The sequence below is a fragment of the Zingiber officinale genome, chromosome 9B (assembly GCF_018446385.1).
Source record: "Zingiber officinale cultivar Zhangliang chromosome 9B, Zo_v1.1, whole genome shotgun sequence".
Classification (NCBI taxonomy): Eukaryota; Viridiplantae; Streptophyta; class Magnoliopsida; order Zingiberales; family Zingiberaceae; genus Zingiber; species Zingiber officinale.
In genome coordinates this window covers 583,790-596,850 of record NC_056003.1, presented here as the reverse complement: position 1 = coordinate 596,850, position 13,061 = coordinate 583,790, and the positions used below count along the sequence as shown (strand labels likewise).

Sequence of the window (13,061 nt, the reverse complement as noted above, 5' to 3'; positions counted from 1 at the left end):
TTAGGATGCTTTTTTTTTAAAAAAAATTGCTCATTTATAAATTAAAAGCATTTTAAAACTCAACTAAATTTATTAAAGTTTAAGGGCAAAAATGAAATTTCATTCAATATATTGGACAAGTTTTGTTTGCTATTCAATGGGCCGGCCCATGAATCTTGAAGTTGCTCGTATTATTGTAATTGCATCTGTACCATCCTGCTCCATATTTCGTTCCATCGCCCTCTTTGCTCTTGCAGAGAACGAAGCGGAGATTCTTCTCCAAATTCGTCTCTTCTGCCTCGAATCCCTTCTCCTGTTTCTCCAAATCAACGGGTCCATGGAACCAGTTGTGGTGGTTTCTTCACACCATAGGGGTTTTGATCGCTTCCGTTGTGGAATGGTGCGATAAATCAATTTTGAGCCGTGGTTTCAGATTAGGGTTGTCTGACCGGAGAGTGGGAGATATGTATAGGGGTGGGAACGGATCGAAGATGGAGGTTGGATCCTTAGATCGGAAGCGGATCAACGATGCGCTTGATAAGCACCTAGAGAAATCCTCGCCGTCGACCTCCAGGGGCTTGATCGTCAAGGATAAGGACAAGCTCACGCTGCCGTCTTCCGCCTCAGGGAAGCAGCCGGAGCATCGTTCCTTGTCGAAAAATAAAGGTTCCGATGGTAAAGTTTCTTTTTTAAAAAAATAAAAAATAAAAAATAAAAATTATTGGACCTCGTATTGTACAAATTTCTGCTTTATAGAATGTTCTTTGTTTATCACCATTATTTAGTTAGCTTCTCACATTGTTTATAGGAACTATGCAATTTAAACAAATGTATTTGCAACTAATCATTTGGAAACAAAATGACGTCCTATTTTTCAAAACAACAATAAATGGGTAAGATAAGCTCAGCTCAGCAACCTTTTTGGTGGAAACAATGATTTATGCATGATCAGTTCGCTAAGCCTATTAGGGGACAATGTTGGTTATGCATCAAATTTACCTCCTTGAGGGGTCCAATTATGATATACTTTTGATTAAGTTGATATGTAACCTTATTTTGGGACATTAAGCTAGAATCAGTGGGTACTCAATCTAGATATTGGTAGTGTTTTGTATTGTCCCTATGCATCACTTTGTTTTGTATGTGTTGTCACAGAAGAGTCAGAAACCGATAGTGAAGAGTCTGATGTCAGTGGTTCTGATGGGGAAGACACCTCTTGGATTTCATGGTTCTGTAATCTAAGAGGGAATGAATTCTTCTGTGAAGTTGATGATGAATACATTCAAGATGATTTCAACCTATGTGGATTAAGCAGTCAAGTTCCTTATTATGATTATGCTCTTGATCTGATCTTGGACATCGAGTCTTCTCATGGTAAGCTTCATTAATGTGTCTATAGAATTCATGACTGAGCACTATTTTTACCATATGAATCTGCTAACGGTAATATTGTAGATAATATCTAGCTTTTCAACCTTAATCATATTTTTTTTTTGTTCTTTATTAGCTGATCGTTCCATCTTTGGGCAAAGTACAATGATTAGATAATCATTTTTTTCACATATGCATGTTTTGAAGAGATTTGTCTTTTATCTATAAATTTTTAAAAAATGTTTTCATTTTTTTTCAGTTCCTCGAAGTTTCATTAACCTGTCTGAAGAGAGAATCATAAATTGCTGCACATGTATCCCATGTATCTTTACTAGCTCTGACACTATCACAATCTTAATGGAATATATGCTCTTTAAATTCATTTTAATTTCTTAGTACCATGTCAAACAACCTATAGATTTTGCATATATATAAATTTGTATGCATGATATCCAATTGCATAGTGATGAAGAATATTTACAAGGTTTAAACGATTTCATGCAGAGTATGACTCAGCACGGAAACTAAATAAATATGCATCACTTTTGGCTGTATCATGAAGTAACTTGATAAATAGAAATTATCTGCATAGTTACCTGAATTACTCATAATTGCCAGAAAAGCACCAGTGGAAGAGTGACCTTTTACTGAGAGCTTCCTAGTATGAACCTTCCAAACACTTAAGACCTCTGTTCAATAAATTTGACCTTGTTGCAAAAGTGTAATAAAACAAGCACATTGCTCAGATGCATTTGAACTCCCAAAATACTTTTTTATTGCTAGATGTTTGAGAATTGAGAATGCCATATATGTTAATTTCATATAAGCTTCTATGTACATATCTTGGATGATAAATCTCCTCCTGGATTTCTATCTGAGCAGGAGACATGTTTACTGAAGAACAAAATGAGCTAGTTGAATCAGCAGCAGAGATGCTCTATGGCTTAATACATGTTCGATATGTATTAACTAGCAAAGGGATGGCTGCCATGGTAAGATCTTGACTTTCTAAATGTTCTCTGATTACTTAATTGCTCAATCTTGATGACATCAAAAAATTGGTCGTAACGTAGCTAGAGAAATACAAGAACTATGATTTTGGAAGATGTCCTCGAGTTTACTGTTGTGGCCAGCCTTGTCTTCCTGTTGGGCAATCAGATATTCCTCGATCAAGTACTGTGAAAATTTATTGTCCCAAATGTGAAGATATATACTATCCAAGATCGAAGTACCAAGGCAGTATCCTTTTCTTCCATTAATTACTTAATACTCAGTTTCTTTGATTATGATAAAATGTCATTACTAACTTCTTCACTAGTGCAATATTTAGGCTTCTACAATTTCAACATATAACAGTTCATTTTTGCCTCTTTTCCTACATATTATTGATGTTAAAGAACAATATAGTCCATTTGCGGTGCTTGTTCTACAGATTATAAATTTAACAGTAATATGCATATGTGAGTATCTAAGGAAGGATTTTGCACAAAATTATATTGTAGTATGTTTCTGATATGGCACCTCCGTGCGTTGATACTTATATTTTTGGGAAATTTTCATTTTACTATCTGCAGTTTATCCTCTATTTTAACATTCCCCTCATCAAATATCCTCAAGTACTTTCAAAACTCTTGCTACGTCTAATTGTTAATGTTATTATTATATTGATTGCAAAGTGATGTGGCACATTCAAGATCTTTATTGTACTTTGAGTTTTGGTAAGTTTCATTTCACCATGTGGAATCTATACTCTTCTTAAACACGCCCCTTGAAATTTTAGAATTCACAAAATATTCCTCACTGTTTTCAATCTTTTTCCTCTAATCATTAATACTGATATTTTACTTGATGAATAAGTGTTGTGACATGCTTGTGTCATGCACCTCCCTCCATTTATTCTGGCAGTAATTTAATGGTGTTGATGAGTAAGGGTTGAAATGATAACAGTGGAAAGCCTCTGTGCTATTTTGATGATTCTGAAACTCCGGATGACATCTTGAAAAAGGAGATAAACTTTAGGTGGGTGAAATAAAAAATTTTCTTATATTTTTGACCTAGGTTGCTGCTGCTATGCACAACAAAAAGCTACCTATATGTGCTATGCTTTTGAAGTACTACAAAGTTATCTAACTGCTAAACTGCCTATTAAGTTCCCTTGACCTTGTATAGATATCGACGGAGCTTACTTTGGAACAACGTTCCCTCACTTGTTTTTGATGACATATGGACACCTCAAGCCGCAAAAGCCATCACAACAGTACATTCCCAGGGTTTTTGGTTTCAAACTTCACAAGCCGTGACAATCAAGTTATGCTTCAAGATGAATCATATAGAAGTTATTCGAGGATGGACTCCAGACTGCATTAAGCATCAACTAGTCAATGATTTAGGGTGTTAGTTTTACTGGGTTGCCCTATACCGGCATCATTCTGCTTGTATCTAAATCATGTTAAAGCTACTGAACAATTGTAACTATCTTATGTTGATTATTTATTTCTATGCTTTCTTCTCTAAGTTAGCCATTATAAATCTATATTGAAATCTTGGAAGTACTGTACTTATTTTTTGGAATGGAAGTGATGTTTCTGTTTGGTCATCTGAAGTATAGTGATCTTAATTGCCAGTTACGTCTGTTGAGATTAAATGTAAATGATATGTCCTTTCTTTGAAACGGAGGGAGACTTATTAGTTGGTGACTCAACAAGCTAAGTATCCAGCGATCATGATCTAGCTTTAATTTAGTCTCATGGTATGATATTTTGTGTAAATTTCTCTAGAGTCCTCGTTCCTTTCAAGTTGAACGATTTGACTTGCCAACTTAATTAAAGTCATGTGTGATGGTGTGCTCTGACCATTTCTCTCATTGGACAGTAATAATTGGCACATATTTCTTGAGCAATCTGTTAGTATATTGTGGACAGTACGTCGTCAAGTGTTTAAATTCCAACTGTTATTCGTATGATACGTAACAAGGAGTACGCAATCTAGTACACGTTAGCATGGGTAGTCATGGTTATCGCAAGATTGACAAAATCATAAAACCAAACATCGATCGATGCGTGCTTTCTTTCACAAATTAAACAAGTAGTAGACTTGATTGAGTTGGGAAAACGACGCTGGTGTCTAGGAAACCCTCACTGAATTACGCAGCATATTAATGAATGAATTCGATTGATTGGTAGCCAGTAGACAATTTCCATTTTTCCACAAGCTCAAGTCCGCGCGCGACTATGAGATAACGACAAAAGGGCAAGTTGCCGGATGCTGCTTAATTAGTAGTCAGCTACGTGATTTTTGTGTTACCTCTAGTCACATTGAGTAATGAAAGAATTAATAAAATGAACCTGAGATATATAAGCAAGCACAAGAATAGCAACAGCATATTGGATGTAAAAAATCTCCTGTTCATTTGTTTTGTAACAGTAATGTGAAGGAGATAATTTGAAAGAAAGGCAGCAACTCCAGCTTCTTCGTGTCCATCAAACCCATGGCACCTTAAATGAGCGGCAGTGGGCAGGTATTAATGGGAGCATTTAAGTTAAGCATGCAGTTGCAGTGCACTGCAGTTATTACTTTTATTTACCTATTGAAAAAACCTAAAGAAAACAAAACCCAACTCCCTGTCGTCCTCCCTCGCTTCTCCGTTTTCTGAACACGCACAAAAAATGCTTACAGGTGAATAAATTCCCCGGCCCTCGAGAACCAGTAAAAAACAGTAATAGAAAGAGACTCCTTGCGGTTGCGGTGGCAGTAATTGTCCACGGCTCCAGACTCCAACAAAACATTTCCGAGGAGGACAGGGCAATTGTGTTCGAGGACAGTTTTGTGAATAGAAACAAGTGTACGGGCTTTTTTCAAAAGAAACTTTCGTGGCGGCAGCGGAGAGGTATGAAGGGTAGCAACACGTGGAATGACGATTACGCCCCTATTAGCCACCGGTAGAAGCCGTAATAACCGCCTGCCTCCGCTTCGCGCCGAGCGCTACCCTCTAGGTCCCACGAGTTCCGGCCGGTGCCGCCGTCGCCGTCGTAGCGGTGGCTCCACCGGCCGGAGAAGCGGAGGGAGGAGAAGGACGAGGACGCGGAGGAAGCCAGACGATCCACGTAGTCTTTTAGCCACCCGCCGGTCCCCGAGCGTCCCGCGGCCGCCGCAACAGTGTCCCCAGGCTCCGCGGCTGCGGCCTCGGATCCGGACTCTTCCCGCCGCTTTTCCAGCTTCTCGATGCGCCGGGTGATCTGCGATACCACCGCCTCCACCTCCTCATCCACCATGTACTCGAACGACGACCCGATTGAGTATGTCCTCTGGTGCGGCGGCGGCGGTTCTGGTGGCGGAGGGATTGGAGGATCGTCAGCCGAGAGGGTTCTCCGGCGACTCACGTTTCCGATCTCGATTCGGAAGCTTCCAGATCTCGAAGCGCTCTGGTCACCTGTGACAGGAGGAGACGTTGGCAGGATCAAGGGGGGCGCCGGGAGGGAAATGGAGGCGCGGCAAAGCGGGCAGGAAGGGGTGGTGTGAAGCCATGGATCGACGCAGGAGGAGTGAAAGGCGTGGCGGCAGGCCGGGAGGAGGCGGAGTTCGTCGTCCGGGTGGAAGGCGCAGAGGCAGACGGCGCAATCGAGCGAAGATTTGGGCAGGGAGGCGAGGGCCGAGGAGAAAGTGAAGACAGGAAGCGTATCGATGAGCGCCGCCGCGTTCGCCCTGTATTCGGCCGCGCTGGAGGCTGAGGAGGAGGAGGCCAAATCGACGAAGGGCAAGGGATGGGGAAGTGCGGAGACCGAGGAGGAAGATCGGCGGCGCGAGGCAATGAAGCGGAGGAGGAGGTGGATGCAGAGGGAGGTGACGGCGACGGCGGCGATGATGGCAGCAATGATGAAGAGGCTCACACTGAGGGAGTGAGAGGAGGAGGAGGAGGAGGAGGAGATGGCGGGAGGAGGCCCGCTGGCAAAAGGTAGAGGAGGACGAGGGTCGGAGTCCATCGATGGCGGAGGCGGTGGCGGAGGTGAAGAGCGCTCGCTTTCTTTCTTTATAATATTCTAACCCCCTTCTCCTCACATATTATAGAAATATATTAATTATTATTATTATTATTTATTAATTTTGGAGAAATGCATCATTATTTTTATTGGATTCTATTATAGAAATCATTTTTTGGATTTTTGAGATATCATTCTAATTTAAAAATCTTAACAAATATATTTCCTTATTATTTTTTTTATTTACATCTAGGTGCTAATTTTGATCTCTTGTTAAAATAACTATTAAAATTAAATTCATGTGATCAAATTTTAAATTAATAACTCACTCCAATATCTATATCATTTCATTTTTTTTTGGTCTCCTTATTACGATATTTCTTGCCAAATTTTAGAGAATATTTATTATCATGCCTAAGTTGTCGAAATTATTTTTCTTAAGCCAAGTGCAATTAATGTTATAACTTCTCTCTTTGTCATTGGCAATTGCGTGTTTGACTTAAGATGACTGATAGTACATAGTCTTGCAGCATAGAACTAAATGATAATTTACACTTAAATAAAAGGAAGTTTCTTCTAAATCTCACTTGTTAATTTATCGATAATATATACTAATTATATTTATTGGGCAATGTAATGAATTAATAAAACATAATGAAATAAGTCAAGAAGGTGTTCAATTTATTTTTATTACTTATTCCTCAATGCTTAATAATGATGTAACCTAGGCAAATTAAAGAATAATAATTTTTATTTTGGCACTACAAAAGAAAAGGCAGTTTAATTACCCACGGATAATGAAATTAATCAAGAGCTTCATAGTCAAGAATATTATTATTATTATTATTATTATTATTATTATTATTATTATTATTATTATTATTATTACATATATGTAGAAATTTTCTAGACATCAAATCAAAATTTAAATGTGATTGATATCATGACAACTAATTAATTAGATGCAACTTCAGTGCAAATTAAACAATGATCTAGTAAATGAGTACAGATAATTAACTAAAAAAAATTAGGTGTAAATTCATTAAAGAGAGTTGAACAAGGAATTTATAAGCTGTGCCCCCCTTGCCTTCCAAGTCATTCCTCAAAATTATGGAAGAGAATTAATGTTAGGTAGAGTGCATTTATTGCTAACACGAACTTAATTAATTAATTTATATTCTAATTAACTAACATAGGCATAATTATATCTATATTTTTTAAAATATATTGTTTTGCATATTAATTAATTAAATGATAAGAAATGCTAACAAGAGTGTTTATTGTTTAATGAGTTGGATGATTGAAGTTGACTATGAGAATGAATGTGATGAGTGAGTTTTAAAATTAGTTTGGGAATGTTTTGGCCATTAAGTTGCTGGCTCATATGAATTTTGAAGTTGAGGAATTGTCTTTAGAAATGAATTTGGAATGTTCAGATCATTAAGATATTATAAATTGTGATGTTGGTGTCTCAAAAAATATAGGGGCATGCACCATGCATGTGAGTTATGGGAGACTTTATAACTTTTTAGATCTATAACAAGTTGTTGGGTGTAGTTCATAAATTAGGGCCAGAGAGTAGATGAGCATCTCGTCAATTAATTATGTGTGTCAGCATTGGCTTCAAATGAAGTGTGTGCCAAGTGTCTCATTAACAAAATATTTCAAACATCTCAATCACAAACATTCAATTCTACTAATATTTTAAGTATATATGCATATTCTCGAGCTACTTTCTCAATCATTTATCAATTTTGTAACCCTAGATGAGAGTGAATTGGTCTTGATCTTCCTTCTAAATCGTCTTTACTATGATGAATAGTAATTGTTTGAATACTTCACGTGGAAACCCATGAGTGCAAGCAACCTTCGTTCGGTTAACATACGGGTGAACAACTTAATGTACGCTCGTGAGATTTCAAGGATATATTTTTTTTTTGGAGGGAAAGAAATTAAATCAAAAGAAAACAAAGAAGAGGAGAGAGAGAGAGGGAGAAGAAAGAAGAAATATTAAAATAATATTTTGATTAGGTTAATAATGATGACCCACAATCAAGTAGAAGGATTACCACTTGATAATATTTTGATTGGGTTAGCTACTAACATACATTCTCATTTGGCAAGTCCAAATTCAAACCCAACTCATACTCATGGAGAGTAATTTGTACATATCCATCCACACTATCTGTAAATACCTGATCAAATCTGAATTTACTGCCTTCAAGAATATATAAAAACAATACAATATGAACCTCCAAGAATAAGATATATATGCCCCCCAAAACTCATAATATTCATCAAATTTAAGTTCCATGCTCACTTAATGGGTATTTGAACCAAACAGTCATCACTTCTGTTAAGGAAAGATATGGCAAAAGCTTAGAGTCTTCCTTGGAAAATGAATAATTTTCTTTTGGGGATGTTCCATCATCACATTGGTTTTGTGATCAGAGACTGCATCTAAAATATTCTCCCGATGAGATATTTGAGCTGCTGCATCCTCATCAAATCCTTGGCTTGAGGACATATCTACTTGGTTCAAGTTAAACCACTGGATGCCATCATGAGTCCACTGCAGAAGGAACCAGCCTTTCTTTTCTGTCATGGCAAATGTTAGTTAGTGGGGCACAAAAATGATATAAGAATGCTCTTTTTTCACCAAAAGCATGATTCCACATTGTCATTCATGTCTCCCCTCTAATTTGCTACTAGATTGCTCCAACAAGGCTTCTTTTACAGGAAAACTTGATCAGCAACAGTATGATCAAATCAATGAGCTATGAGGGGTCTGATATTAACTTCATTAGCAGGGTCGATTTAGGTATTTGCTCTCCTCCATATACTGTAATGATGATCTGTTCTCTAGTGGATATTATTTGTTGTCATTCTTATTGTGGTTCCTTCTAGGCTTCATATACAATGGGACAAGAACCAAAAATCAATAAACAAAGCTTATCATGGCTTAATCAAATGATTGCTTTTGCTGTACTCACAAAACTTTTTCTGCAGAGGAAAAGAATACGAGAACAAAGGGAGGAAGCAAGGCATGCTCTCTGTCTGCAAACAAAAGCAAACAATTGTTATCTTCTGCTGCAACAGCATGCACTGAATCAAACTATTTGTTAATTCATTGATTTACTGTTCGTCTCAAGCCACTACATACTGAGGTTGTCTCAAGCTTAGTGAAAGGACAGGGTCTAAGTGCAATACTGAGGAATAACAGGTACTTTATAGTTTCAGCATTTGATCAGCAGCAGAGTGGAAGTTATTGCTGCAGTTGACTCTTGAAATAAAGTCATCATAGCACACTATTAAGAAAAACCTTCAAAAATCAATTTTTAAAACAATACTTTTTTTAACAATCATTTCATATAACAGGATAGGAATTCCGGTGTTAGGCAAATTTTCTTTTGGTGCCAAAGATTTTCATGAATAATGGCATTATTTGGGTGCCTAACCTATAATACTCATAGCCAGTTATTGGAACTTTTAACATTTTGGTGCATTAGATAATTAGAGATAATTGGATGACCCCACACTCACCTAAACCATTTGGATTATGCAGAAATTTAAGCATCAAAATAACCACAAATTATATGTCAAATCAGTGGTCTCCTCCTTCCCACAAAGTGATCATTAATCAGTAAGCAATTAGGGATAAAAAGAGAGAAGAAAGACTTTACTATCTTGAATGAGCTTACTAGTGCCACACAGTTGAAGTTGATATGTAATTATATTGAAATTACAAGTCTATGAAGTGAACTAAGGTTGAATCAACTATAGTGGATAGAAATATGTCAAACATCAAAGAAGACTTGGTGTTTTTTTCTCCTATTTATCTTTCTTTGCTTAGAGAAACTATCCTTGTTTCTTAGGTTGCAGATGACTGTTTTACCTTTATCTAATCATCAAAGTTATTGATATTGATTACCAAATTTCCCTTCAGAATAAACTAATTGGAAGGCCTGCTATTGGTGTGTGCCTCCACTTCTTTGAAGGTTCAGTTAGGATTTTTCTAATTATCTAACAAAATCTAAGCCTAGAGTCAGTTTATAATTGAATGTTAAACAAAAGGAAGGAAAATATAAAGGCCATATTACAATTCTCTCTACAAGAAGGGAAGCATGCTACATAGACTATAATTAAAAGTCCACAGCACTTATCAACCTAACAGCACAATGTATAGAAATCAGCATGAGGGGCAGCAGCTGGGACCTACTTCCAAAGATATCTATGTGCAGTTGCTGACCCCATAAATCTAGGTCCAGAAATTCCAAGATACTGATCCAAATTTTCCAGTAAATGCTTTCCTAAATACTCTCCTATCCCAAGCACATCAACTGTAGGTTTTAGTTACTGCAGGAGCAACCCCTGACCTGAAATAGAGGAAAAGCCCAATTGCATGATAATGGTATAATATATCACCAGGATATTCCTGGAGCTCAAGTGGCAGAGAATAACATGAAACTGCCATGCTATACAAGAAAAGAATTTTAGTTGCAGAATCAAAGAATGAACCACTCATGTCAAAGATACTATCAGAAAAAGCTCTAAGGTTCAAGTTATAAAAATAGAGGATGCTTAGGCTTACTAAAAGCATCTGCAGCAGAAAATACTATCAAAATAAGTTTCTGGTGGCAATTTGATTAATCGAGTTTTTATATGGCAGAGGTGAGAATACTACAATGGATATATGGATATTAGAAATTAAAATAAAAATTATTAATATTTGAGGGTACTTGCGTGACTCCGAAATGAAAATTGAATTAAAAAAAAAAAAGAGGAATGATATAAAAAAAGATTTAACATTTAGAAAGCATACAATCGATCACAGACGTGATCTCTTCTCTGATTAATTTGAACTGAGCAATGAAAGAAAACGCCAATTGGACAGAAAGTTTCTCCAAACTTCTCAACAGACATCGTAACAGAATACAAGAGGAAGATTTATGCATGTAGATTATGGATTCGCATACCGAAGGCGATTTTTTTTTTTCAACCACAGGTTTTCAGTGAAGTGCAGATCAGAACTAACTACATGAATTAAATTAACAAAATCACAAGTACAAAGCAAAGAAGCAAAGGAAGCTCCCACCACAGCTCCTGTATCAAGAAACCTCATCGTTGCCTTCCACTGGCCTACTCTACATCAATGCCTCTGGAGGAATATAAAGTAAAATTGGCTCCGCGACAGAGAACAGGTGCTGAGTAAATCAGCAATGCGACAGAAAATATCATACCGTTCTTTCAGAAGAGAGAGAGTGAGAGGAGGAGGAGGAGGAGGAGGAGGAGGAGAATTCCAAGGAGTTAGTCGTTGAACTGGAAGTGGATGCGATGAACAATGATAAGGGCAGGGCAGGCAACCAAAGGAGGAGGAGGACTAGGACGAGACAGCAGCCATGATTTGGAGCCTGAGATCGGCGTGGCACTCATGGCCCAGCTTCAAGAACGCCACAACCGCCACATCGCCGCTCTTGGCCGTTGTCTCTCCAATCTGCGGGAAGATGATCTCAAGCAGGCGCAGATGCCAGCATAGCCATCCAGTGGGCTGATTAATGGACCTTAGAAAGCCCACTTAGTGCTTTAATCAAAATAGGCCTTCATTGTTGGGCTAATAGGGGGTTCTAATAGAGGGCTAATTTAGTGGGCCTGCTTTCGCAATCATATTTAGGAAAAGATGATTACACTAAATCAGTGTCCCTCATAATTTATCTTCAAATTATACGAAGGGAAGTAAATCATAGAATTAATTTATAACCGACCTTTAAGTGAATAAGAGTCTATCATAATCATGTGACAAAAGGCGATTCGCTCGCCCTCAATGCTCCCGCCAACCAAAAGCAAAAATATTCGGAGAGAATCTATCACAATCATGTGGCACAAGGCGATTCGCTCGCCCCCAGCGCCCCCGCCAACCCGTCTCTAGGCCAACACGAAGAAGGTAAATCACGGGTAGCTACTAGGCATTAGTGCAAATGGTCAAGACATGGGGGAGATTATGCTCAGTCACACCGAGTTTCGACCCCAAGACATCATGTGACAACACATCATGTTTTAACCATCGCACCGTCTCGAGGGGACGAATCTATCACAATCATAGAAGACACTGTTGGTGGATCGACAGGGACCCACAGCAGATTCTATAATTGAAGTATTTTTCATTCTTCACTCGTACACATGTTAGCATGAAAACCTTTCATGACTTTGTACCTACATATAAGCTTTATGTACATTCATCAGACTTTGTACCTACAAATTTTGATAATTCATATTGAACTTTTGCCTATCTACAAGTCAGGAAGCTTTGCCTTTTAACATGTAGCCATATGCCCATTACCGTGACCACAAAGACAATACTTGCTTGCAAAATCCAATGCGAATGTGCTAATGCCATACTACACATAATTCTTTAGTGATGGGTAAAGGTGTTTATTGAATTATATCATTGATCCGGTAATGAAAATGAGTCCTACTAAGGATGGATCAAATTAGGAAAGATCGGTTGATGTATAAATCAAAGTCAAGAAAGGTCAATATATGTTGTCCATAAAGCAAGTGAAGTCGGCCGAACAACTGAGCTATAGTCGGACGGATTGTATTCCCATACAGATGAGCAAGGCCAAGCGGATGACTTAAGGTTATGAGATAAACAAATAGTACATCCCTCAGCCATCATACCTGTCAAGGTTGGACGGACTTGTATTTTCCTAAGACGCCTGGGAAAACGGATGCTCG

The 13,061-nt window shown here is 37.9% G+C and overlaps 2 protein-coding genes and 1 long non-coding RNA gene across 6 annotated transcripts; 1 reads left to right on the top strand and 2 right to left on the bottom strand.

Moving 5' to 3' along the window:
- The first annotated feature begins 180 nt into the window (after positions 1-180).
- LOC122023468 (putative casein kinase II subunit beta-4) lies at positions 181-3,864 on the top strand. Of its 2 annotated transcripts, none has more exons than XM_042581586.1 (5): positions 181-645; positions 1,135-1,353; positions 2,233-2,342; positions 2,424-2,589; positions 3,520-3,864. In XM_042581586.1, the coding sequence occupies exons 1-5, from the start codon at positions 444-446 to the stop codon at positions 3,648-3,650; spliced, it is 828 nt and encodes a 275-aa protein (XP_042437520.1). In that variant the 5' UTR covers positions 181-443; the 3' UTR covers positions 3,651-3,864. The 2 variants fall into 2 exon arrangements, with proteins under 2 accessions (XP_042437520.1, XP_042437519.1); XM_042581585.1 differs by having other exon boundaries at positions 183-654.
- A 1,024-nt stretch (positions 3,865-4,888) lies between these two features.
- On the bottom strand, positions 4,889-6,413 carry LOC122025704 (E3 ubiquitin-protein ligase ATL4-like). The gene has a single exon (XM_042584548.1). The coding sequence runs from the start codon at positions 6,327-6,329 to the stop codon at positions 5,268-5,270; it is 1,062 nt and encodes a 353-aa protein (XP_042440482.1). The 5' UTR covers positions 6,330-6,413; the 3' UTR covers positions 4,889-5,267.
- Positions 6,414-8,468: 2,055 nt separating this feature from the next.
- LOC122025675 lies at positions 8,469-11,842 on the bottom strand. Of its 3 annotated transcripts, none has more exons than XR_006123801.1 (3): positions 9,490-11,842; positions 9,320-9,383; positions 8,469-9,234 (listed from the first exon to the last, which is right to left on the bottom strand). It is a non-coding gene; the product is annotated as an uncharacterized LOC122025675 (long non-coding RNA). The 3 variants fall into 3 exon arrangements; XR_006123802.1 differs by having other exon boundaries at positions 9,320-9,634; positions 10,546-11,842; XR_006123800.1 differs by having other exon boundaries at positions 10,546-11,842.
- Positions 11,843-13,061: the final 1,219 nt, after the last annotated feature.

Coding starts and splice junctions, on each gene's coding strand:
- LOC122023468 (XM_042581585.1), top strand. CDS start 444: ATGTATAGGGGTGGGAACGGATCGAAGATGGAGGTTGGATCCTTAGAT. Junction 655..1,134: donor GAAAAATAAAGGTTCCGATG/GTAAAGTTTCTT, acceptor GTGTTGTCACAG/AAGAGTCAGAAACCGATAGT. Junction 2,343..2,423: donor GCAAAGGGATGGCTGCCATG/GTAAGATCTTGA, acceptor GTCGTAACGTAG/CTAGAGAAATACAAGAACTA.
- LOC122025704 (XM_042584548.1), bottom strand. CDS start 6,329: ATGGACTCCGACCCTCGTCCTCCTCTACCTTTTGCCAGCGGGCCTCCT.